The sequence below is a fragment of the Crocodylus siamensis genome, chromosome 5 (genome assembly GCF_052110815.1).
Source record: "Crocodylus siamensis isolate JL-2025a chromosome 5, ASM5211081v1, whole genome shotgun sequence".
Lineage (NCBI taxonomy): Eukaryota > Metazoa > Chordata > Crocodylia > Crocodylidae > Crocodylus > Crocodylus siamensis.
The window spans coordinates 42,929,984-42,957,343 of record NC_143399.1 but is presented as its reverse complement, the minus strand read 5'-3'; the positions used below and the strand labels follow the sequence as shown (position 1 = coordinate 42,957,343).

Below are 27,360 nucleotides of genomic sequence, written 5' to 3'. Positions count from 1 at the left end.
CTGCTCGGCCCCGTCCCTGGCTCCGCCCCCGCCCCTGTTTCTGCTGCAGCGCCGGCCGCGCCGCGCCTGTACGCCCACGTGGCACCTCTGCGCGCCGGTCGCTGCCTCAGCCACAGCCATGCCGGGTCTGCTGCTCGGGGACGAGGCCCCCAATTTCGAGGCGGACACCACGTACGGCCGCATCCGCTTCCACGACTTCCTGGGGGACTCGTGAGTGACGGTGGGGACGGGACGGGACGGGACGGGACTGGGGGCTGAGCTGGGCTCGGCTCGGCTCGGCTCGGCTCCTGCGTCCCGGGGTGGGTTGCGCTCCCGAGAGGCGAGGGGCTGAGCCAAGCTGCCTGCCTCCTGCGCTAAGAGATGTATTTATGTACGTGTATCTATACACGTATCTGCGCGCGCGCACACGCACACACACACACACACACGCACGCACGCATATTTGGGGTTTGGAATTGAATTGCCTTGGGACTGAAATACTTATACATATAGAACATAGAAGTGAGAGAAATATGTCTATATATGTATGTGTGTGTGTGCATGTATTTCTTATATGTTTATAGCTATACTTATAAAGGTATATATGTATACTTATATATGTGTGTAAGTGTATATATATGTATAAGTATTTCAGTCAATTCAATTCTAGTTAAAAAACTAAAATACTCATACACGTAATATAGTATATAGAAGTGATATATACATTATATGTATCTATATCCCTCTAGATAGAGAGAGAGAGATACCCCCACATACATGGACTTCCATCCTCTATATACTATATTATATGTATACATATTTCAGTCCAAAGGCAATTAAATTCCAAACCCCAAATATCTCAGATTAGAAAGAAAAAGTAGTGCCTTGCCCGTATATTGTGTTCTACAACCGGAGACGACACAAGGAGATTCTGCTTCTTGTTCTAGAATACGCAGTCCCTCTTCTTCCTCACATGCTTTGATCAGCAGTGACATGGTTTACAACGCTGATTTTTTTTAAATTGCCATTAAGCTTCAGATTTAATCCCTTAAATGCTGTATTTACCTAAATACAAGACAACCCTGAATTTAAGATGACCTCCCAATAATTAGGTTCTGTATACAGAAAATGTATAAATGTATTATAATTTTCCATGTATGGGATCTAATGATTGGAGGATCATCTTAAATGCATTCCCTCATTACTGCAGGAGGTGGGGGCAGAGGTGATGAGAGGGGCAGTAATGGGGTAGGTGTGGGGGGACAGGCAGTGGGGGAGGCAGTACGGGGGCACATGGTAGAGCAGCTGGTGGGAGGGCATTAAGGGGGCAGCAGTAGATGGAGCAATGGGGGGACAGGCAGTGAGAAGCAGGCAGTTTGCTGCCTGCCCCCCACAGCCTCAGGCCTCCAGTCCCCCTTCCCCTGCCCTGTTCTCCCCTCCACAGTGCTTCTGTCCCCCACAGCCTCTGGTCCCTGTCCTCCCTTCCTCCCATCTCCCCAAAGTCTCTATCTCCTTGCCTGCCCTCCACCCCTGCACCTTTCCTGGGGCACTGAGCATGGCTTCACTGTGTCCCCATAGCAGCCACATGGAGCCAGCATTGCTGCTGTAGAGCTGGGCTGGAGCATGTCCTCCATGCTGCAGCAAGGATGGAGCCTGCCAGTGCAAAGCAAAGGTAAATAGGAGTGCGGCAGAGGGGTGAAGACTGGGGGCAGTGGGAGCTTGAGGCTGCAGAGGAGGGGTGACAGGGCATGCAGAGGCAGGACAGGCAGCAGCTGCAGCTCCAGCCCAGAGGTAGGGCTGGAGCCGGAGCAGCTGTCTCCCACTCCCCCTCCCCACCACCTCATACTTGATTGTAAGGTTAGGGGCATTTCCCCCCCATGTTAAATGGGGGGAAAAAACCCTCATCTTCTAAAAGTAAATACAGTCAGTTCCTTCCTCTCTCTTTCCCTCCCACCCCACCCCCCTCCAATCTCTCAGCAGCTGTTCACACTGTTGGCAAGTCTGTCTGTGCAAGTTTCATCATGGTTGTAGATCCTGAATGTGGGCACACCTAAACTGTTTTACACCTGGCTTAATTCAGACTGCTGAGATGCATGTAAAGTTGTCTCCGCAGACAGAGCTTGCTGTGTCAGTTTGTACTTGATGCAGATTGTCATTTTTCTCTCAAACATAGGGACTAAAGTCTTCTTGAAATCAAACTTCTATTCTGGCAGCCTTGACAAAAACAATCAAGCTCAGGAAAGCGGAGAGAGATTGTCCATTTTAACCTTTTAGAATAATTTATCTTCTGGTATAACAGAGTGACTTGTGCAAGCTAGGAATCTGCACTCCCTTCCCTGAAGGCTCACTAGACAGCTGCAGGTTCTTCCCCCCACAGAATCCTTCCACCATCTCCTTTTAGTTGCAACTCACTTTCTCTGCATGAGGTTGACCTCCTGATCTCTGTTCAGCATTTCACCTCAGGAATGCTGTATTCATAGACATTGTTCATGGCCTTACATAACTAATTTCCATCAGTTATGTAAGCCACAAGAAAAGTCTATGAAATAGTGACCTTAGGAGGTCCAACAGGGAGGCATCTTGCTGTTTACTTCAGTAGGAATGAGATTTCACCCTGCCCTCTAGAGCAATTCTGTCCTGTTGCTCAAAATTTCATTTTACCATCTCTAAAAGGTAAGGTAGAGAAGAATGTGGCTAGGGAAATGCTTTAAAAATCAATTAATAACAGTGGCCTGACTTACAGGGATCACAGGACCGACCTCTCCCATCAGGTTGCTTACCACCTTGTTACCTGAATTTGTCCAGTGCAGATACCTGAGGCTTAAGTAATGCTTAAAGAGTGCTTTGGGACACTGTAGCTCCCTGAATGTGCTATTTGTAGTTAGGTCAGGGTCCCCAGGCTTTTTTTCTCACTGATTTTTTTTTTTTTTTTTTTTTTACATGTATAAAAGAAAAAGAACAACAAACTATACAAATTTCATGTGCTAATCATTTTCAAGATGACATTAACTATACTGATGGGATAAGTCAGTTGTTTGCTTTGCCCATGTTACAGATGACACAGGGTGATAGATCAGCATTTCTTTGATGCGTGGTAGGATTTTAGTGTTAGGCCATCAGGGCTGGAGCCTTGCCTAAACTCATTCCCTCTGTGGCCTTGATCATTTCCTCTCATTACAAAAGAGAGCTCAGCTTGGCCTATGGCTCTTCTGAGATTTTTAATAGTATTATTGACTGCTTGAGGTTAGTTGGTAAATAGTTTGTAAGGGGCCTGATAGAATTTCAGAGAGTGATTGTTCATCTCTTGTGGATTAGTAATAACCTACTTTTGTCCTGTTTTAAGTGATACAGGGTGCATCTACATGAGATAATTTGTGTGGCGCTGCCTAATTAACTCCATGGCAGATGTCCTGATGTCTATACATGCAGCATTATTAGGCCAAAGTAAACAAACTCCTCAGCAGAATAGCACTTGTAAATGCAAGTGCTACCCTGCTGCGGAGTTTTTAAGTGTGCAGCAATGCATGTATTGACACTGACCCAGCTGGCTGGGGTACAAAGAGTAATTCAATCTGGGGGCTGCCCCCCAACCCCTGGCTGCTCCAGCGTGGCTTAACTTGCTGAGGTCCCAGGCACACATTCAAGCAGCGTACCTTGGATCAATAAACTTCTGTGCAATAGGCATCAGAGTTTATTGCTTTGCATTAATTGCACATGTAAGCACACGCCCACTATGTAGAACATTTGGCTTCTCACCTTTAATTTGTACGTGAGGGATTTTGGTGCTCTCTCCTGACTCCAGTACACTTTTTTAAGTCTAAAAAAAGAAAACCAGCTTGACTAGAAGCAAGCCTATTTACTTAAGATTGGAGTTTAATTACATTTTTGTGGTTGTTTACAAATTCAAAATTCTTTGCTTTAAGCTCTTCAGTAAATTCCATGAGTAACATCTGACTAGTTCTCTTCTATCCTCTGAACAGAAAGTAATCCTGCTCTTATATAGGCTTTTAGTGTACAAGTTCCAGACTTGATGTTTGCAGACTAATACAACATCCAAGGACCCAAGTGCGTGGTTCTCTTCTGTGTTCTTTTAAATGAAGTTCCAGTCCACAGAGTAGAATGGGGGCATAGCCATGACCTCTAACGTCTCCAAATCATGACAGTGCTACAATTTTCACTTTCTCATTCTTCTGCCCTCACACAGTAAACAGTTCTGTTGTAGTTTTCAGTTTCCAAGTGCAGCAGCAGAATGTTAAGAGTCAAACAGACATTTTTTGGTGCATCTTTTGATATTTCTGAAGGCCATTTCCATTAAGTTCTACACAGCTTCTGACAGATGCTAACTGTAGAGACTAAAGACCCTGACTGCTCCATGAAGTTTGTTTCCATAGGAGAGATGCAGTAGGTTAATATTTTCACAATCTACAGTACATCTCAGTGCATATAAAGTACCCTATGGGTGAAGTGTTCATAGAGTGTAGGCAAGTTGTCCCAACGCTTGCTGACCCATGGGCAACAACATTGAGCAGCTACAGTGCACTGTGTGCAGTGTCTTACTTTGGACTCCCTGTCAAACTGAATTTTAACTCTTTATTTCCTTGGAATCATGAACAACGTGGTGGGGTTGGGTGGAGGGGAAGGGAGCAGGGTCTTGTAGGCAGTGGGCTACTCATGGATTAGGAACTGCTAGTCTGCCCTATTCCTGGAACATACCAGATAGAACATGACATGTACAGTAGGTAAGAAGCCTGAAGCCCTAGGCACAAATACTTACTATTCAGCCTGTGTCTTCTTCCTTAATGCTCAGAGGGGGAACCCCTTTTAGTCTGAAATGCAAAGCCTTGGACACGCCTTCGGTATCTGTATCTAAGGATAGTGCGTTCTAGCATACACCATTTTAGTATTTGGAAAGAATAGGGCTTCCTACGGCTTTAATGAAACTGATGAGTCATTCCAGACCAAAGGGTAAAGAAGAGATATTTCAAGTATCATTTTTTTGCTATTTAAGATAAGTAAACAAATTTGAGAAAGGACTGTGGAATGAATATGCCTTTCTAGAGCTGGCTCTTCCCATGGGGATATTCAAAAGAATATTAATCTTTGCACTCTGTACATAACAGCCTCAGCCCACAGAGCAACGTGACTGAAGTGAAAAAGAATCAGCAGTGCCAGTTTGTTCCATAATCAGTTATATGATGTTTGTCTAGCTTAAATTGCACTAACAGGCATCTCAATAAACAATTGTTTACGGGTCAGGGATGACACGGCAAGCTCATGGCATTAAAATGCAGTAAATTTCCCAAGGCAATCTGGCAGTATCAAGCTGGGAGAGACTTGAGAGTAAACAAAAAGAAGGTCACTGCCAGCGTCATGCCTGTAGGCTGGTGCTTTGGACAGGGAGTACAATTAATCCGCCATTCCAGGAGAATCCATTGTGTGTGGGCTACAAGAAGAAAACATGTTGAATGTGGTGATATCTGTGCACAACTCATTCGGGCTGAAGATGCCTCTGTGCTGATAACTGGCTTTACAATGCTGTTGTGCTCTTTGGTCCAGGACAACCTGACAAGCCAAGTATGACAGTACAAACCCAGCCCAGCAGCCCCCAGAGTGGGGCTGCTTGGAATAGTCTGTCCTGTGAGGGAGCAATCAGTGGTATTGCCCTTCCAGCATAGCCAAATCTATCATTACAAAAGGTGGAAGAAGGCTCTGTGGTGCTTGAGGACAGCTGTCCTCTCTGTTACTCCTTCTGCATTGCTCTGGTGCATGCAGCAGCCCTGCCAGGATTCCCCAGCCCGTGGGAATTAGCTTTCAGTTTACAGCTAACCTGGACAGCTGTGTTATAGGCCATTCCACATCTATGAGCACAGGGGGCAGCTTGGGAGCAGAAAATCTGTTTTCTGCCTGGCGCCAACTGGCTTGTGGATTCTTGAATCCTCAAGCTGCTTTAACATGTACCGGGTCTGGGACAGAATGTCAGGGAGGTGGGATTGGTTGGTGATTCTCAACTTCTCTCCTCTTTCATCCAGGGCAGCACTCTAGAGGGGAAAGTGTTGAGAAAGGAAGCCATCCTCTGCTCCAGTGATATGCTGCTGGCTGATATGTGAGCAAGCAGTTGGGGAACCAGAGCTGTTCTCTTTGTGTCAGCATTGCAGCAAGCAGCCAAAGGAACAACAGCTATCCAGAGTGCTGCTGTCTTACTGGGTCTTCTCCCAGTTTAGGAGCAGAAGCAGCAGGTAGCAGGAGGGGAAGCAAGGCTTCTCATTTCCTTCTCATAGCAGCGGGGGGTACTGAGTCAACACATGGTTCGGGGAACCTATTTTCTAATCAGGTACCAGAAATTCTACATATTGCAGACGTCTTCATGGGCACAGGCTGGGCACCAGTGATTGAGCATGCGTAGCAGGGGATTGGGAACCGGATTCCCCTCCCAAATCTTAGTTTGAATCAATTCCTCAAAGTATGAGTTTCCACCCCTGTCTTGCAAGAGCACTGAGCCTCAATTCATTAGTATGTTATAGTGCTTTGACCTCTTTGGACAGAAGGTTAATAGATACCTGCAAGGTATTATATGAAGTTGGGTGTAAGACCTAGTGCAAGGATGGGCTATGCTGAAGTGCCTTGGTTCCTTGCTCAACCAAGCCCAGTCTGTTAGTGCATAGCTCTTTCTCTGTAGTTCTCACTGTGCTTTCAAGAGCAGGTAAGTATCACTGTCCCCATTTTATAAAATGGCTTGCTGGTAGAACTGAAGCAGGCAGTTAACTAAAGCAGAGGGGAAGAGTTACATTTGGAAAAATGGAGATCCCCCTCTTGAGCAGAGATTCACAGTTACACACTGAAACAATTTGCCCAAATTTGAGGACATGAGAAGGGGTGTTTGCTCAATTAACAGCAAGCTTGGAGATTGAAGTGACCTAGGCTTCCTGGGTGTGCTCACCTAGCCTGGGATGTTGTTTTATGATGCAGTCTCAACAGTTAGACTGATTTAAAGATCACACTTAGCATAAAAGGTGAGTGTCAAGACATTTTAATACCCTTGTGGTGGCAAAGTATCTGGCTACTTGTTCAGGAATAGACTTGTGGTCCACAAGGTTGGATCCCTTCACTTCAGAATCTGTCGTTGAGTGTCCAGGTACAACCCCTTAAAAGTGTTTTGCTTGGACTCCACTGCACCTGAGGGCATGTGGTTCTGTGTGGCTGACAGCTGAGATTAAGCAAAGGGAGTTCAATAGTAGTTACATAGTAATTCAGGTTTAGTTATCTACAGTGTAACTAACTTGTTTTATCTTTTCAGCACAGCCAGGAAAAGACTTTTGTTTCATCATTGAACTCACTGTTTCCAAAGCTAATAAAGAAGAGCTTGCATAAACCACTTTAGACTAATAGATTTCAGCTCTGGGGTGGAAGAGACGTTATAGAGTCATGGAGAAGCTGAGCTGCAAGGGACCTCCAGAGGTTATCTAGTCCAGCCCCTGCCTAAGGCAGGATCGTTCCTGTCCAAACCATCCTTTATTAGTTTGCCCATAGTCTAATCTATTAGCAAAACTACACGCTTGACCCTGACACAATCGCAAGACATAATGCCCTAACCTGTCACAGGTAAAGCAGGGGGACAATGGTGGTCAACATTCTTTTGCTGCAAAGGCTGTTAAAATGTATTTGAAAGATCCAAAGAAAAGAACTACACTCCCAGTACAAAGGAAGGCAAACCCCCCTCCCCGTCCATACCAATCTGACCATGAGGTGAAGAAATATTGTGTGGTAAACACTGCGTACATGTTTCGGTCTAGGGTTTTTTGGTTATGCAGCTGCTGTGAAGGCTTTTTTGTAATACTTAGCATTTATGTAAGCTATTTCGCAGTAAGCCACACTTTGCAAACTATCCTTTCCTTATCTTAATATTGGACAGGTGGTACAACCTAGTGTATGGAATGCTAGGTTGAGACTCAAGGAGAACAGGGATATATTCTCAATGCTGCTTGTGGCTTGCAGAGTGACTTTGACAAGTCACTTTTCTTCTCTGGGCTTCAGTTTCCCTATCAGTGACATAGTTACGATGGCCTCCCTCTTTGTGAAGTGCTGTAAGGTCAGCCACTGAGAAATGATGTGTGAAGGTAGGATTGTAATCATTGCTCACAAAGGAATGTAGAAGCATCATCACATGCCAGCTGCTAACTATTGGTATCCCTGGTAATTCATTTATTTGAATTCTGACCTTGTTAACAAATTACACTTTTGGAAATAGTGAGTCAACATACTCATACAGAATAAGACTAAGAGTAAGACCTATGGCTGCCTTTTGAACAGTGGCCTATAAATAGCTGTTTCCACTAGTGATGCATAGCTAGGTGGAAAATGAATGTAAGGTGAACCATGAGATTGTAAAATAGCAGAGACTTCTGCAGTGTGTTTTACATTCAGGTGACTCAGTAATGAGTATTTTGGAAGTTGTTAGCTATAGGGGTACACTTTATTGTAGGGATTAATCCTGTTGTGTGTATGGTGACTCCTACTGACACACAAATGGAGTGATGCATTTGGAGGATGAGGGCAAGAACTGGGAGACCCTGGAGACTCCTATCTCTTTAGTTCTCTGGTTAATGAAACCTTCCTGGCATCATGTGCCATCTTGGCCTCAGGCATCAAAGTTTATGTGAGGTGTGGGATTGGACAGGAGAAATAAGAATAAACCAGGAGGGTAGCAGAAAAGCATTCTGAATCTCCAGAGGGTCATTACGAACTCCCTGCACTTCAGGCCCCAAACAAGTTCACTTAACTGTAAGGCAGCTTACAATATCCTTGGTATCTGTGGCTCTCTTAGTACATCTGACACTAGTTTCTAATCAGGAGGTTCACTCACCTCAATGCCATTTTCCATCTCTGTTCTCTTTTAGATGGGGCATTCTCTTCTCCCATCCCCGGGACTTCACCCCAGTCTGTACAACGGAGCTTGGCCGGGCAGCAAAGCTGGCGCCTGAGTTCAGCAAGCGCAATGTTAAAATGATAGCCCTCTCTATTGACAGCGTCCAGGACCACCTCGCCTGGTGTAAGGTACTCTGGCAGCAGTGAACTGGGTATCTTTGTGTACGCATGACATGCACTCAGCAGCCTGAATCACAGGCATACAGAAGTGATTTTGCTTTATAATAGAAGCAGACTAATGGATTAAAGCCTTCAGCTGACAAACATCTTCCTCTCTAGCCCCAATTCTTTGTCTGAGAACCTGTACTACTTGTGGTTTTTCTTATGACTCTCACTGCCACCTGATCAGTATACTCAGCATTTTATTGAGGGCAGGTGCTTGCAGTTTTATAAAGCAGATGCTTTACTTAGCTGAGTTGGCCCTGCCTTCCTCTTCACTGTCCTTCACGTGGCTGATTTATCAGGCTTTGAAGCTGAGACTGCTTGCACCTAGTGGAAGTGAATTTGAAATGTATTGGGCTAGAACTGTTCAGGTTATATTAGCCATCTCATCTATTTTGCCTTAAGCACTCAGTATGGGCGCACACATGTTAGTCCTTCCTATGGCAGAAAATTACTTCAAACTAGGAACTGGCCAGGAGGTAGCCTCCTGGTGTAAATGATAGAGATCCAAGTGATTTCATCTGAGAATAGTCAGCCTGAGATCTGGATGGGACCTTAAGGTGATGGACATGGTGGATAAGCAATGGAACACAGGTTTCTGATGTGATGTTCAGACAGGAGGGCTAACAACCCTTGGGCATATAAACTGAGAATTACTGAGTGCAAGTTGGGAGGCAACATGCTTCTGCACAATATATTAGTAAGACCATTGCTGCAATACTGTGTCCTAAAGCAAACATCAAGAAGAAGTTATTGGCGAAGTTTCAAAAAAGAGCTCTCAGGGTAATTCTAGCTCTAGAAAACCTTCCTTGGAGTGGAGACTTGAAAAGTTCAGTCTGTTTAGCTTAGAATAGAAGAAAATCTGATTTTGTACAGACCAGCTTATTCTGCTAGGTGTTAGGTCAGTGGCACTGGTTTATAATCAGTCTGGTTATAAATGACACTTTCCCAAGCTGTAATGTTCTTTTAGGTAGTCGGTTCTTTGATCCTTTTACCTTGTCTAATCATTGATAGTGGAATTCTCCATTGATCTGTACAGTTTCAGGCAGGTTCAGAGGTATGAAGTTGTCACATGCAGTGGGACCTTAAGATTTTATTCCTCAAACCACAGTCACTGCAGTAATTGCTAAAATTTGATGCTTGTCTTAACTAAGCAGGACTTAATCCTTCAGTTCTTTGTTGCCCAAAGCCACCCTATCATTAGAATCATCCAGAACTTAGAGGAAAAGTGTGTCCATAGGGAAACTGAATGGGTTGCAGATGTTTGCTGTACTTGAAGGGTCTTTAGGAGGTTGGTGGCAATGCGGGAAGGGAAAGCTGGCATAACTTGTAGTTGACTGCATTTAGTTAAGACTTCTAGGAGGTTCCTGCCTTCCTTCAGGCACACCTTCTTTTGAATGATGAGGCTTGCCTGGTCCAGAGTTAGGTATCGGCAAATCCAGTAAAAGCCTATCGAATCAGTGAGACAGCTTTAGAGAGGGGTCTGTCTGGGAACTACCACTTCTGTGTATTACCCTTTATGTAGTTGTATTTGTATGGAAACAGAACTGGCTCCCAAACCAGAGCAGAGCTCTCCAAACCAAGTTCTGATCTGTGTGCTAACCAACCAGCTTTATTTCTCCTTTGTTTGCCTACCTTTATCTAGATGGTATAATATGGTAGTGAGGTTTTATTTCTGGGAGTTGTCAGCAGCTGTAAACAGATTACAGGGTTGTTATGTTAATCTATGATAGATACTATGATATATTCCTATATAAAAGAATTAGAGATGGGTTATAATGGAGTTTAATTTTATTTTCCAGTTTTGATGATATGTTAGGTATTTGTGCTGTGAAGCTTCCTTTACTGAGAACAGTAAAAAAAACCCTCCTTTGACTCTGTAATCTGGCAGCTTCCTTATTGCTTTATCTTTGATGCACTAATAAGCTTTTGATCCAGAAATGGGTAAGGTCCAGGCCTCAGGCAGGAACTGCATTAAAGTCTTTCCCTAGCCTCCTTGGATCGCTAAATAACTGTGAGTATTATCATAGTGGGGTTTCTGGCTACCTCCATTGGACTGAACTGAAGCCACTAAATGAAGCTCTTGTAGTGTCGGCTGGACTTCTGCCAGATGCCACATAGGTTTAAGCGAAAATCCACAAAGCCATTTCTTTATCCATTAAACCCCTCGCTCCTGCCAAGTACATGTGATACGTAGCAATGTAAGAAACATAGTTCTCGAGACTGTGCTGCTAAAAATAAACAGGCAGAAATGGCCAGCAGTGCACTGTACTTTACACTGCAAACTTCCAGTAAAGCAGTATTGTTTGTCCTGCAAAACTTCATGAAGTGCCTGGAGATTTATACACGGTTGAGAAAAATAAAGGTAATTTCTGATCCAAACACTACTGATTTGACTACATGGTGCTTTCAAAGCCCCCCAGTTTTTTTTTGCAGGAAGCATCTCCTTGATGACACACACAGCAAGGGATAGAGATGATCAAGAGGGAACTTAGGAGTTGCATTCAGGGATCTAGTGGTGTTTTAAGTCCAAAGACTCATAATTGACTCAGTGCACTTTCTAAATCCCTGGGTGGAAAAGAACTTTGTTTATCAGTGCCAGTTCCTTGTAGCACTAGAGGTCCTTTATAGCAAGCATGTTGTGTGTTCTAAGGCTCCCTGTGCCACTGACTAAACAGACGCTATAAGGAAGTCATTTGACCTGCTTTTACCCAAATACACCAACTGAAACACTGGGGGAGAGGCAGGAACCTTGCTGAAATGTCAGAGTTATATTTATAAAGCTTGTTCATTAGAGGCATGACTTTGCCAGAGTTGGGAGACCTAGTGAAAGGCTGTGGGACAATGGACGCATGTCATAGTATCAACCTCAAAAGCAGTTTACAGGCATTTTTCATCAGCTTAACTAGCAAGGTTTAGCTGAAAATGGGAAGGTGCATCAGTAGCTATTAAGCACGGGATTTGGAGATGCAGCCTCTGAATCAGAACTTCTTAGAACCTAAATTCTGGAGCCTGCAAGTAGGAAGGGAACAGTGCAAAAACCCCAGTCAGACCCAGTTCACTCTCCCTTTTAGCATACACTCTCTGCCACTATGGAACACAGGATACTGGGCAAAATGTACCTGTAGTCTGGCCCAGTAAATGACAGTTCTTATGTTCTCATCCCATATGGTTGATGGAAGGAGTCAGTGTAAGCTTCCTACTTTATCCATCAGCCTCAAACTACACAGCTGGGTCACCATTCACCCACAGGGAAATTGCGTTGCTTGGTGGCTGACTGGTGAGTTGCATAGACAGTCAGTGACAGAACTGAGACAAGAACCCAAGTCTCTTGACTCACAGTCTTTGCCTTTGCCCTTGCCCCACTGGCCTGCCTCCCAAATCCTCTAGGAAGGAGGGTGGGTTGCTATATGCCATACCCTCCTCCTGCCTCAGCAGAAAGAATCTTTTTCCTCACACTCCAGTTGGTTTGACTATTGGTGCATTAACCATCTCTGCATTGACCATCTCAAGGCAAGGCTAAACTGAAGTTGAGTCTGCTGCCGTTTTAGGAAAGGAGACTTGGGGCAAGGTCAAGAGACATTATCTCTGCCTTCAGGACTTCCAGCCTAGTTCTGTATTGGATATGAGCAGCATCAGCAACCTGACTGAGAAGGGTAGGGAAAAGGATGATGTTTTGTGCGGTAAAATTATGCAGCATTCAGCTCAGAAACACAATTGTTCTGAAACGTCTGCATAATATAAATGTTGACTGGATGAGGCGTTTGGAAGAAGCACGTCTTGCAGAGAGCAGTGACTAAAGAAATCTTCCTGCCACACCCTCCCCCCACCCCTTGGCTTACTTACAGACATACTAGTGGTTTAACAGTACTCCACTTTTAAGAATTTTTGAGTCCTTGCCACCCGTTGATGGTTGGATTTGACTGTAAAGAGTCTGCTGTGACCTACCACCAGAGGACCAGTACAGTGGCCAATGAAAGAAACCCCGTGATATCAGCTGCCTTTGACTGCTTTGACCCACCAGCTGGTAATTTCAAATAATGTCATCTCTTCCCTCCTTGCTCTTTCAAACTAGGCTGCTCTCTCAACCATCCAAGAGGGGATGGAAGGGATAAAGAATGGAAACAGTCAGCTTAGCCAAAGCCCTCTGTCTAAGTACATCATGAGACTTGTGTCCTGGAGTCCAGTGTCCTTGGCTAAGAAAGCCTATATTCTGGGAAAACAGTCAGCTTGCCTCAAACTTTTTTAAATGTTGCCAGTCACTGTGCTGATAGAGTTTTGAAATAGGAGTGCTGCCAAGCTGTCGACTATCTTGTAGCAACATGAACTGCACCGTTAGGGCAAGTTGCCAAAAACTTTACACATACAGTAGAATGTAGCCTTGGAGAGAGTTTGATAAATGGTTTGGCCAAAACCAAATCTTCTCTTCAATGAAAGTCAGTTCCTGCTCAAATAAAAAAAAGATTCCATCTTAAATATGCCAGTATCAAATTAGTTCATAAACCAGTTCATCCTGCATTGGTACTGAGCAGTAATATTTCCATAGGCTTACACATGATTATACTCCAAAAATCTAGTTTATGAAAACTGTTTCCTTGCCAAGTCTGGGTGCTGATTTATTTTTCCATGTTTCTAGGATTGTCCTTTTGCATTTTGAAGCAACCTTACTTTGTAGAACTAGCCTTGCTCGTTCTACTATCCCAAAGATCAAAAGATGTCTAGCACTGGAGGTGGGGGTGGCTAATGGATAGGTAGAAAAGGTAAGCAGAACTTTGAAGGCCTGTTCCCAATGTTAGTGAAGCTGTATCACAAAAATGAGTTCCAAATCATCAGTTTTAATTTATTCAGAGTTATTTGTTCTTGGCCTTCTTGCTGTATGCAGATTTGGTTAGGGAGCAGAGTTTCATCTACTAGAAGCTAGTCTTGAATCTGCCTTTGATCAGCAGTATACAAGCTGCTGAAGTTGACATGGGTTGCACCTCATTAAGCCAGGCCTAAATTTAGCCTAGTTGGTAACTAGGCCTTGTAATGGCAAGAGCAGTTCTCAGACTTGAAGTCCCAGGAATGAGGTTTTGAATGCTCAGTATCTGATCCCAAGTTTGCTTGTAGCTCCACATCTGTTTCATGCTTCTCAAACCTTTACACCAATGGTTCTCAACCCACGGGCTGCATATGGCTCAATCAACACATTGCTGTGCCCCATGTGACATCCCATTAAATGGATACACAGGAAGTAAGTTGTGTATGTGCAACCCACATAACACATTGAAAGCTGCAAGTGTGGCCTACTGTGGCATATAGATTGAGACCCACTGCTTTATGCATTTGGTGCTGAGCGAACCCTCTGTTTTGGAACTCTTCTGATCCAAAACCTCTCTAACCAGAGAGAGAAATCTGACAATACAAGCAGAACATCTGGACACTTCTGCTTGAAACAGCATTCTTTGGAGCACTGAAACAGAAAGTGCTTTGGTTACTTTTATCACATCTACAAATTCTGGTACAAATCTTGCCAGTATGAAAGAATTCAATCCTTATCAGTACAAATAAACAGACTTGTGCAGTACGCACTGCAGTTCTTTACAGGGTCATTCAGTCCTTGGAAAAAGTCTGGACTTCCATCTGTGACCTTAGGTCCCAATCCAGACTAGGTGACTGCTCCTGGCAATCCCATTATACAAAAGCAATACACAAGAGTAGAGACATTCAACTGAAGTGAAAGGAGGTAAATCCAAATCTTGAAAGGGAGGTACTTATGCACAGACCATGCAATTACATTTTGGAGCTTACTGCCACAGGAAGTTGTTGAGGTCAAGAATACAGTAAGATTCCAAAGACAGAACTGGATGTCCATATCATTCTTTTTTTCTTGCATTATTCATATTCTTGGTGGCATTTTGGAAGGGACATTTTGCCTCTTGCCTTAGGGCTTATGCCAGTTGCTGACAATTAGGTCAGGATGAGACCTGGTGTGATGACCCAACTGGCCTGCATCTGCCACTGCAGTGTTTGTACATCTTTCAGTGAAGCACCTGCAGTTGGCTTGTGCCAGATGGGAATAGCCCCATCTCAGGGCTGTCCAACTGGCAGCCCATGGGCTACATGCAGCCTTTAGGGGCTTAAGTTGTGGCCCTTGAGCTCCTGCCCACCCACTGCTCCCCTCATTGCTATGGCTGCAGCAGTGCTGGAGTCTCTGGGCTCCCCCTTCCTCTTCTAGTTCTCATTGCTTACCCCAGCCCCATAGGGCAATGAAGTATGGCACGGCCTGAGTTGCTGAGGATGAGCTCGAGGCCATGCATACAGCAGTGTGATGAGTGTAGGATGCACATGTGGTGCAGCAGAGAGTGTGTAGCACAATACCGAGGGGAGGACACATGGTGCTTAGTAAGTGAGGGGGATGGCCTGTGCAGGTGTGCAGTGCAGTAGTGGGAAGGAGCTCACGGGAGGATGGCAGCAGGTGGGAGAGCTCCTGCATGGTACAGTGAGAGAAGATGAATTCCAGGAGGCCCACGGCTTGTCCTGGTGCAGCGTTAGGCCCCTGTTCACTTAAAGTTAGAAGGAAGGATTCGTTCCTTCTGAGCAACAATTCACTTCAGCTGGAGTAGAGGAAAAGCAGGTCTCAACTCACTAGCTATGCAGGCCTCCAGAGCCAAGTATGACTGAGAGATAAATGGTGAGCTTGTGACCCTTACACAAGCCCCAGTGAATAATCCAGTCTCTGCTAAAGGGCAGAGGTTATCGTGGTAAACAGTCTCATTTGTATAATCCTTGTCAGTGCTGGGGAAGGCAATTGCATCTTTTCTTGCATGTGCAATTTTACCTTGAGGCTTTTATGTCCAACTGGCAAGTAAGCCCAAGCAATGGATAGTAGAGAAATAGGAGAGGTCATAGGGGGCTGGGGGGAACCTGTGGTACCAGGGAGAGCAGGCAAACAACTTCTAAGTGCTTCTCACCACTAATACAACATAACCGTGTTCCTGTATCTCTCTGCTATCGCCTTCTTTCCAAAGCCACTCCTGATGATTTCCTTTGTTTCACAAGGAGTCTCCCAAGAGCACTGGGATGTGGCTTCAGAGTCATCCTCCCGCCCCACCACCCCCAGCACACACACAGACCTGGGGCAGAATCTGTATGTCCTCGCCTCTGCTACTCCCAGCTGAGCACATTCATGTGCACGTAGGCATTTTGTGGAACATGCTCCCCAATATTCTTCTTCAGAGTCATGAGCATCCATGTGGCTTCTCTCCCTTCCCTTCCTCCAGGATATCAATGCATACAATGGCAATGAGCCCACAGAGAAGCTGCCTTTTCCAATCATTGCTGATGCAAATCGGGAGCTCTCAGTCCAGCTGGGCATGTTGGACCCAGATGAGCGGGACAAGGATGGCATGCCTCTGACAGCACGTGTTGTGAGTATTGACTGCATCCTTGGCCCCATGCTCCAGCAGGCTACAGTCTCCTCTTAGCACTTCTCCCAGCATAGGACACTTCACCAGTGGAAGCCCTAGTGTAGACCAGGTGTGAATGCACTGCTCTGAATAGAGATAGACAATCAGGACAATCTGTGGATTGCTTGCAATGACCGAACGTGAAATACAGACACAGTCCTTGTAGCAGGGGTGGAAAGACCTGGGTCCCCCCCTTCCAGGCAAGTGCCTTAACCATGCTCAGGCTGATGCTTGTGTAATTTTTCTCTGGAATAGAATTAAATTAATTCCAGAAAGATATGAGATGTAAATTGTGACTTTTCTTTTGCATGTGGGTACGCATTTTTGTCCAAAATTGATGATCATGCCACTTATAATAAACAATGGCACCATACCTGTAGATGGCATTTGCTGTCTATACCCAATCCTTCAGTCTAAAATGGATGAGATGCAGGACAGCTTTTCTGGACAGGCAGAGCCATGAGGCCTATTAGTGGTAAGAACAGAGGAGGGCTTGCTTAGACAAAGGTACTGGGGTGTGTGTAAATTTAGGTCAGCACTTGAATTCACACTTCCTGAGCATCCTTCTTAAATCTCTTTGCTGTACAGGTGTTTATATTTGGCCCAGATAAGAAACTGAAGCTGTCCGTCCTCTACCCAGCAACCACGGGCAGGAACTTTGATGAGATCCTCCGAGTAGTGGATTCTCTACAGCTGACAGCGTACAAGAAGGTTGCTACCCCAGTGGACTGGAAGGTATGTGGCTGTATAGAAGTCTGTGACCAAGTGAGGCTCAATGCATAGTGAATACACAGAGATATAGTTCTAAGAGGGCCTTTGTACCATGGGCAAACTGCAGATGGAGGAGCTGAGAAGAGTGCTTATTAGGCCTGTGCAAAGTAGCTAGCATTTGCTTTGGATTCAGCCGATAGTGATTCAGTTCAGTGATTCAGATCACTGTCCTGAATCAGATTCGGCCGAATCAAATCAGAGATGAGGCAGCAGCTGAATCTCTGAATCAGCCAAGCCAGGCTCACCCCCCACCTCTCTCCCAGTCCGACAAGGGCTGTCCCACCTGCCTCGGGTCCCAACGCTTGGGGGGAAAAAAAGCCCTGGCTCAGCAGGTGCTCCCAGGCAGGGGGGCGATCTCCACTGCCCTACGTTGTGACCCCCACCCCCGCTTCCCCAACTCCCCCCCCCCCGTGGGGCCCCTCACAGACCAGCTCCGGCCCTTCAAGAAAAAAAAAACCTGAAAAAACCCCAGGACTCACCGCTCTTGTCAGTGGGGGTACTCCCCGCACCACATGGGGGATTCTGCCAAAGCTCCTGAAGCCTCAAGACTGCACCAGGAGTGGAGAGTCCTGGGGCTTTTCTTGGCTTTTTTTTTTTTCCCCCTTAATAGGCCGGAGCCCTGGCAGGCAGGGCAGCTGTAGGGGGGCTCATGCAGAGTCCCTCATGCAGTGGGAGCAGTGAAGATTGCCCCTCTGCCTGACAGTACCCAGTGATCACCGGGGCTTTTTTTTTAAAGTACTGGGATCTGGGGCAGATGTGGGTTGGGGGGGCTGGCAGGGGTCCCCCCATGGTCTCCTCCCCCGCCCCTAATACTTACCAGTTCGGAGTGTCTGAATCATCACCAGAGACTGTCTCATAGTTTCATAGTTTCTAGGGTCGGAAGGGACCTGAGCAGATCATCTAGTCCGACCCCCTGCCATGGCAGGAAAGAATACTGGGGTCAAATGACCCCAGCAAGATGTTCATCTAGCCTCCTCTTAAACACCCCCAGGGTAGGAGCCTGCACCACTTCTCTTGGAAGCTGGTTCCAGATCCTAGCCGCCCTGACTGTGAAGTAGTGCCTCCTGATATCTAACCTAAACCTACCCTCTGCCGCTTGTGACCGTTATTCCTGGTCACTCCCGGCGGTGCACGGGGGAACAGTGACTCCCCCAGTGCCTGCTGATCCCCCCTGACTAGTTTATAACAGGCCACAAGATCCCCCCTCAGCCTTCTCTTGTGGAGGCTGAACAGGTTCAGGTCCTGCAGCCTATCCTCATAGGGCCTGCCCTGTTGTCCCCTGATCATACGAGTGGCCCTCCTCTGGACCCTCTCCATGCTGTCCGCATCCCTCTTGAAGTGCAGTGCCCAGAATTGGACGCAGTACTCCAGCTGTGGCCTGACCAGTGTCGCATAGAGGGGGAGGATCACCTCCTTGGACCTGCTCGAGATGCATCTGTGGATGCATGCCAAGGTGCGGTTAGCCTTCCTAACTGCCTCTTCACACTGCCGGCCCATGTTCATCTTGGAGTCAATGATGACCCCCAGATCCCTTTCCGCCTCCGTGCTGATAAGAGGGGAGTTCCCCAACCTGTAGGTATGGTGCCGGTTGTTCCTCCCGAGGTGCATCACCTTGCACTTGTCTGTGCTGAAACCCATCCTATTCTCGTCTGCCCACCCTTGTAACCTGTCGAGGTCTGATTGTAGTCTGTTGCACCCTTCCAGTGTGCCCACATCCCCCCACATCTTAGTGTCATCAGCAAATTTGAACAGGGTGCTTTTTACCCCCTCATCCAAATCACTGATGAAGATGTTGAACAGTGCGGGCCTGAGGACCGAGCCCTGGGGGACCCCACTGCCCACGTCCTTCCAGGTTGAGAAGGACCCATCCACTACCACCCTCTGGGTGCGGCCATCCAGCCAGTTGGCGACCCATTTAACTTTGTGGGTGTCTACACCACAGCCCCCCAGTTTCTTAATGAGAACAGGGTGAGAGACAGTGTCAAAAGCCTTCTGGAAGTCCAGGAAGACTATATCCACTGCTACCCCTGCATCTAATGATCTGGTGATCTGATTGTAAAAGGCCACCAGGTTGGTCTGACAGGACCTTCCACTGATGAACCCCTGTTGGTTGCCCCTAAGCATGCAGTCTGCTGCTGGCCCCTCCTGGATGTGTGCCGGCATAATTTTCTCGAACACCTTGCCTAGGATCGAGGTGAGACTAACCGGCCTATAGTTTCTCGGGTCCTCCTTCCTGCCTTTTTTGAAGATGGGGACCACGTTGGCCCCCTTCCAGTCCTCCAGTACCTCACCAGAGCACCACGAGTGCTCATAAAGCCATGCCAGGGGACTTGCAATGACCTCGGCCAGTTCCTTTAGTGCTCTAGGGTGGAGATCATCCGGGCCGGTTGACTTGAATACGTCCAACCCCTCCAGAAGCTCCCTAACTAAATCCTCGCTAACCCGTGGCCCACGTGTGCCTCCCCCGGGGCCCGAGGGGGGCCCAGCAGGGAGGTGGCTGTTCTGGTCCCTACTTAGGAAGACGGAGGCAAAGAAATCGTTAAACATGTTAGCTTTGCCATCTGGTGTGACGACCAAGTTACCCATGTCGTCCTGCAAGGGCCCTACATTACCCGGGACCTTCTTTTTACCCCCTATGTATTTAAAAAAAGACTTCTTATTGTCCTTAATCTGGGAAGCTAGTCCCAGTTCCATCTCTCCCTTGGCCTTTCTAACTGCCCCCCTACATCCCCGAGCAACTACAGAATAGTCCTCCCTGGTGATGACCCCTTCTTTCCATTGGGTATACGCCTCCTTTTTAGCAAGGAGACATTCCCAGATGCTTTTGGTGAGCCACGGAGGCTTGTGTGCCCTCCTGCTCCCTTTGATCCTCCTTGGGATTACCTTCCTTTGGGCTTGGAGGATCGTCTCCTTAAGGAGCGACCACTCTCCTTGGACACCTGGCTCCCCTCCCCTCCAGGACCTCAGTGCTTCTCCAACTATCCTCCTTAGCTCGTTGAAGTCTGCCCTCCTAAAATCTCGGGCCGCTGCCTTACTGCATGCCTTTGCCACCTTGCGCTGGATGGTGAATTCCAGCAGGCGATGATCACTGTCGCCCAGTTGGTCGAGCACCTGCAGCCCCCTCACCAGGTCATCACCCGTGGCCAGCACCAGGTCCAACAAGGCGTCCCCCCTGGTGGGGCTGGGCACCTCCTGGGTTAGATGGAGGTCCTGCACTCTGGCCAAGAACCTACGGGAGCGTTCAGACCTGGCTGACTGTTCTTCCCAGCAGATGTCTGGGAAATTCAGGTCCCCCATGACTACCACATCCTTAGCCTTCACTACCTCTGTGAGCTGACCCAAGAATTCCTGGTCAAGCTCTTCACCCTGGTTGGGAGGTCTGTAGTAGACTCCCACCGTTAAGTCCCTCTCCCCTTGACTGCCTTGTACTCTAACCCAAAGCACTTCAGAGTGCCCCTCCCCTGGTTCCTTGCTAATTAACGAGGATGTGTATTCCTCCTTAATATAGAGCGCCATGCCCCGACCCCTCTTTCCTATCCTGTCCCTCCTGTACAGCCTATAGCCCTTGACATTGACTGCCCAATCATGCGTTTCATCCCACCACGTTTCCGTAATCCCCACTATGTCAGGGCTGGTGTCAGCCATCAGGAGGGCGAGTTCCTCCTGCTTGTTGCCCATACTACAAGCATTTGTGTAGAGGCATTTGAGGCCTCCTGTCGGTGTGTGTACTGACCCCCTAGTCCCAACGTTACCCTGGCCCCTCTCTCTTACCTGTTTGATTGCTTCGCTCGTCGGTCTGAGCTGGGCTGTAGTTGTGGCTGCTGTTTGGTCTGGCAGTCTGATATTTCCTCCGCCCTCATCTTCCCCTTCCCCCGACGAGCCTAGTTTAAAGTCCGCCTGAGGAGGTCCGCCAACCTAGAAGAATCATCAAAACTCTCCAAATTTTTGCCAAAGATTCAGAGAGCTTTGAATCAATTCGGACCTTTAAATTGGTCCCGATTCAATTTGGATTCAGCCACTGAATCGGGCCAAATCTCCTCCAAATCGAATCACCACCCAAAGCTTTGCACAGCCCCAGTTATGGTTAGAAAAGGACCCTTGAAAAGGTATTACTCCCCATGTTTGTCCATGAAGAGTTGGATTACTAAGTTACTATTCCTCTTCCTCATCAGTAGGTGAGCTCTGTGGAACATAAGCCAAATGAGTCTCATTTTGCTCGTCCATAATAAATAGGATTGCTAACAAGTGTCAGGTTCCTGGATAAAACTCTGCCTTCAGTTTCACTGCGTTAAAAACCAGCTTCACTCATAAATGACAAACTAAATCTGGAGTCATGAAGGGCTGATAAATGTGAAATCTTGCAAGAGGCATTTTTGCGTGTTTTTGCACTTCACCTTTCTCTGAGGGAATACTGGTGTATTTATGTTGCTGTTACTCTTTAAGAGAGCAGCCACACTTTTATCCAAGGTGTTTACACCTCTGATCACTTTTCCTAATGAAAAAACATCCTCATTGCCAAGGGTAGCTGTATTCCATTTTTATTAACAAAAGTGCACTCTCCTGATTTACGTAATGCCTGGAGGACTGTTTGCCTGTCTTAGTTAAGAAGTAATTTATTTACAATTCCATTGAATACTGTTGTGGATCATCACTGTTTTGCAGTGACATCTTCTGGTACAGGTAACAAATCACTGTGGGCAGCCTTCTTGCTTTTCGCTTCTAATGAACAGGCTGGAGTTTTATTGTCCTCAGAATCCAGAGTGCAAACTGTGATAATGGACAGACTTAATGTTTAAAGTTGTAAAAAGCATTTTAAAAATTGAGCTGATAGATGATACACAGTGCTGTAGTACTATAGATCAGCTCAGATCATATCAAGAATGGCCCTAGATGAAAGAGTATAACTCTGAAGTTCGTCACAGTAATACTTTAGCTGGCAAGCAGCTGTATGCCTGTATACCACTGAAAGCAAATTAAAAGCTCTTGAAAAGGAGAGGGGAAGGGTAGAATTTAAAGCACTTTATATGCATGTCTGCCCATACTGCTGAATTTCTGCCACCCATGGAATGTTGATTTAGTTTAAACACTTCAAGCCAGTGTCTCTGGGGTGGGAAGGAATAGCCACAAAAAAAGATGGATGACTATCCCAGATAGCTGTGGCTTGCAGGAAAAATATCAGGTGAAGTTCTAAAGGACCCCTCTACATGTTATAGGTATTGTGCAATTAACAGGTTTATTGCTGAATTACCTTGAAAGCAGCTACACATGCAAAGTGCCTATAATGCCACAAAAAGCTCCAACCAGTTATAAAGTTAGACCCCAAAAATGTGTACTAATTAGGGGTGCACCGATAGAGATTTTTTGGGCCGATACCGATAGCCGATTTTTAAGGAGCCATATCACCCAATACTGATTTGATTCCAATATGCAGCCCCACAGCCTGGGGGGCGGCATTGGGCTGATAAGTCTGGTGTGGGGGAAGTAGTGGTAGGAGGGAAAGAGGGGGATGAGGGGCAGATCAAGGCCCCCACAGCCAGGGAGGGAGTGGGGCTGGGGCAGGGGCAAGGGCAGGTGCTGCCCAGCTGGGGCACAACAGGATGCAGGATAGAGCCACGGCCCATCTGGTGGAGGGTGGCTCCCACTGCTATGCGCATCCTGGGAGGGCATGGGGGCCTGTGCCCCTGGATCTGCTGCTTGGGGCTGGGGCTGTGCTAGGCTCTTCCTGGTGTGGGGCTGGGCCAGGCTGCGCTCGGGTCAGGCAGCAGCAGCAGCACTGGGTAGGGGTTATGGGGCGAGCCGCAGCCCCCAAATTTGCCATAGCTCCCCTCCCACCACCACTGCCACCCGGTCCCAAGTACAGCGCAACCCCTCACTGGGAAGAGCCTGGCGCAGCCCCTGGCCCTTGCCCCACACACAGATCCAGGAGCACATGCCCCCATGCCCTCCCAGGATGTGTTCAGAGGCGGAAGCCGCCTGCATCCCCTGGATGAGCTGGGGCCTCAATGTGCCCTCCTCCCACACCCCTTCCCCCATAACAGACTTACCGGTCAGATGCTGTTCTCCACACTGTGGGCTGCGCTCATGGCCACGTACATGCTGCGGCTGTGCGCATATGCACAGGGCATTTATTGACCACATCAGGCAAAAAAAGCTGATTTCTGATACTGTCAATTTTCCCTATATTGGTGCTAATCCAATATGGGACCCATGTATCGGTGCACTTTTAGTGCTAACTTTATAGCTGGTTGCTATTGTTACTGAGCTTTAATTTGCAAGTGTAGCAGGGTCTCCCCTGTGTCTGGAAGTCCTGCAGTGATGTGACTGGGAGCTGCATCATTGCATTGACTCCCAGGCGCAGGGGTGCACCATACCCAGCCAGGGCTGGGAATCCTGCAGCTGAGGGAACTCTCAGGCCTGGCAGCTGTGGACACTGGGTCCCAGCAGCTGCAGGGTGCAGCTGTGATCTCCCAGCCTTGGGAGTTTCATACACCGTCAAGACTGGAAGACCGTGGCAGCTGCTTCACGCATTCCTGCATCTGGGAGATCACAGCAGCCTCAAACTCCCAGCTTCATGCACCCACAGGGCTGGGAGATCACAACAGATGCTGAGGGAGCTTCCGAGCCACAGGAGATTGCTTTTTGCCAGAGCCTGGGATCATGTGGCATGGCAGGAGGTGCAGTTGTGTGGATTGTACATTAGATACCATTGCACCTTTACCTGCACATGCAGAGGGGCCCACACAAATGCAAGTTATGATATGCTGCATTTATATATGGTAGGATCCAGGTATAAGCATTCCTTAGGAAAGCCCAGGTCAGCTATAATGTGTGCGCATCTTGTTTAGTTATAAGCTCATTTCTACCTTTGTGACAATGTGGTATCCAAAGACGGTCAGCATTGTGTACTAGCAGTAACAAAGCAGTAAACTGCTATAGTATTTTTCTTATAAGTTGGCTGGGAGGCTTGCAGTTTGTTTCCAGGACTCTTAATATCTTGGGATTTATGGTAGGCCACCAGCTCTTATTCGAATCGCTGGTTATTAACAAAGTGTTCTGCCCAATGCAATTCTAATAAAAGGCAGGCACAGACCATGCAAGTTGTGTGTGTGCACCTGATAGCAAAAAATGAGCAACAATTCATTGAAATTGCATTGCAGGTAACTTGTGCACCCTTCCAGCCCTTTACAGTCTATGAATCATGTGTCATTGTTACTGCACTGGTGAAGGGAAGGCAAGGTTATATACATACAAGGTGCTTCTGATAGAAGCACACCAACCTTCCTCTCCAAGGGTTGTGCTTTCTGATACAGCAGAAGCTGGGTAGTACTCAGCTTCCTAAAAGGATTGAATTTGCCCCCTTAACTCAGGGAGTTACAGCCAGCATCACCAGACACTTCTGAAAGTATAGAGTATGGTGCTCAGCATATTCTTGTGACATCCGATGCGGTTTACCTCTGTGCAGAACTCAACTGTTTCTATATCATTTTTATTGCTGGTGCATTCAGGAAATGATCAGAAAACCGGAACAAAACAGTTTGCTTTATTTCCCTGAGGCACAAGCCTTGGTAAGAGACTCATTTTGAGATGGGGGAGAAGGCTGCTTTTAAGATTATGCCAGTTCATGGGGCGTCCAGCCTCCTGCAGCACTGTTCTCTTCCAGACCTTAGTGACAATTGACTTCTCCCACTTGAGCACTGCACAAATTGCATTGGGTGGGAAATAAAATCAGCTCACAGAAAGCATAAAGGTAGGGCTGGGAGGAACCTCTGTTTCAGCATCTGCCTGCCAGTTGTTTATCAGGCTGCACCCTCCTCCCTCTTGTTTTTGGTGTTATTAGTCTGCACAATGGGCCTGCCAAATGTGCATATTAATGATGGGCACCTGCTTCAGCTCACAGGTCTGGTCAGTACCCCATGCTGGGCACTTACAGGATTGCAGCTACTACATTCCTTCATGAACTGAACAGGGTCTGGCTTGCGGCCTTATTCTCACTCTCAGGATACAAACTGTGCAGCAATCCCCACTGAGAGCAGAGATCCCACAGTCCAATTGCCTGTCCCCCTGGAGACAGATTGCTCAGACTCCCCCACCTCCACAACTTAAGCCCATCCTTTCCCAGGGATCACCACTACCTGGTTTCTGGGTTTATTCTTCAGGAGTTTGCAATAGGTATGAGCCGGCTTCTATGGGCCTTGCTCAGGAACTCCAGATGTTCACTGAGTGACATGAGAATGACAGAAATCTAGATGGGTATCCTGCTCTGCATACTTTGCATCCCTTCTTCTCACTCACCCTTCTCATAAGAATCCAAAGGCCCTGCCAGTATTCAGGACAGCAGGGTCCCCTCCTTCCACTATGAAGCTCCAGCAAAACTCCCATTACCTTGAGCTAGCAAAATACTCTGCAGAGTTAGAGCACCCCCACTCCACCCTGTGTGTAGACCTCTTGATCTGAACCAATCCTGCAGCCCTCCAGCAGGTGTTACTAGTGACCTCTTACCTAGGAGGACTGGTTCCATAAGGAAGGAGAGAGCCTACTGTTAGAGCAATTGCATGAGATTGGAAGCATTCCTAAGTTAATAAACCTCCCTTGTTAGCCCTGTGCCTCCACTCCTTAGTATTTTAGCCCCAAATGGAGGTAAAAGAACAAAAGAGGAGCAGCTTGTACAGAGTTGTACATTCAAATGGCGTTTGCAGCATGGTGAAGACATAGTTCACCCACCGCCATTCAGAAGCTGGATGGGCAGAGTCCTCATGTTATCACATAAGTCTGACACAATTGAATCACTGCCAAGGTCACCCCAGAGATTCCCACAGCAGGGAACATAGTTTCTTCTTTCTGACAGCAGCACTGTGTGTGTCAGCTCCCAGTCTTTTTGTACCTCTGCCTCAGAGTTGAGCTATACTTCCTTGTGGCAAGGAAAGCTTAACCTTTCACCTTCTCATAGGAGAGTCACTTTACTTAGTGACAGGTTTAAATCTTGTTTAAGAATGAATAGAGCATTGGTGGGAGGGCTGATGCTTTGCTGTGTACAGCTGATGTTCTGCAAGGCAAGCAGCCTGCTCTGCTTCACTAAAGCATCTCCTATCTGTTTCCTGACAGCCTGACACCAGCGTCATGGTTATTCCCAGCTTACCTGATGATGAGGCCAAAAAACTCTTCCCTGCAGGCATCTTCACCAAGGAACTCCCGTCGGGCAAGAAGTACCTGCGTTATACCCCCCACCCCAAATGATGGAGTCGGCTTGCTGGACTGCTGATCATGTGGCTTCATTAGATTGGTTCTTTTGGCATACCCAAAGCATGTTGGAGGGCATGAGGGGGCTCTGGAGAGTAGATATTGTACTAGGTAAACCCAATACCTCCTGTCTTCACCTTTTCTGACCACAGATGTTAGCTGTCTCATTGCACTCCCTTGCACCTGGCTCAAAGTTGTGGCTCAAGTCACAACAGATGCTTGGTTCTCTTAAGCCATGTGATCAGCAGTCTCGTATTGTCTGTGCTTGAGACAAGCTGGCTGGTGGCATTACATTCATGTGAAGTCTTGATTTTTATATTAAACCAGTCACCCACTTCTTTTTGCCCCACATGTCCCTTTTATACGGCAGAAATGTATGAGACTTGCTAATTGAGGAGGGTGAGAGTTGCCTAAGTGCTAAATTTTCAGGTGGTTGGGTGTGTCCCAATAAAATACCGGTTCTAGGGCAGAGGTGAAGTTATTCAGGCTTCAAAGGTAGATTCCATTACACAGCAAACAGCAGATAAGGGAGCCCTGGGTAATACGGGCCATGTGGGTGTCGATAGCTGAGCTGTAGACACTGCTGTCTTGCAACAGTCCAATGCTGGATAAGGCAGGATCCCACCTGCTATGTGCCTTTTGAACAAAAGTTTGTTAATCAGAAATTTCCCTTCTGAGAGCTTCACTACTGAAACCTATGCTGAAGATGAGCTACGGAGCCAAGACTTTAATACAGAGCTGTTTCTCTTGGGTTGGACTGGGTTGGGGTTTTTTTTGTTTGCTTGCAATTGCTGATATCGCTTTTTTTCAGTCCAGCAAATAAACCATCCTTTCCTGGTAA

The 27,360-nt window shown here is 46.9% G+C and overlaps 1 protein-coding gene across 1 annotated transcript; it reads left to right on the top strand.

Annotated features, from left to right (window-relative positions):
• Window positions 1-17: 17 nt before the first annotated feature.
• Window positions 18-27,360, top strand: PRDX6 (peroxiredoxin 6). The gene is made up of 5 exons (XM_090049915.1): window positions 18-210; window positions 8,874-9,030; window positions 16,326-16,472; window positions 17,100-17,246; window positions 26,385-27,360. The coding sequence occupies exons 1-5, from the start codon at window positions 119-121 to the stop codon at window positions 26,514-26,516; spliced, it is 675 nt and encodes a 224-aa protein (XP_089906041.1). The 5' UTR covers window positions 18-118; the 3' UTR covers window positions 26,517-27,360.

What these genes read in the sequence shown, in the direction of transcription:
- PRDX6 (XM_090049915.1), top strand. Translation starts at nt 119, where the DNA reads ATGCCGGGTCTGCTGCTCGGGGACGAGGCCCCCAATTTCGAGGCGGAC. An exon ending in CACGACTTCCTGGGGGACTC is followed by an intron (nt 211 to 8,873) that starts GTGAGTGACGGT and finishes GTTCTCTTTTAG; the next exon opens with ATGGGGCATTCTCTTCTCCC. An exon ending in ACCACCTCGCCTGGTGTAAG is followed by an intron (nt 9,031 to 16,325) that starts GTACTCTGGCAG and finishes CCCTTCCTCCAG; the next exon opens with GATATCAATGCATACAATGG.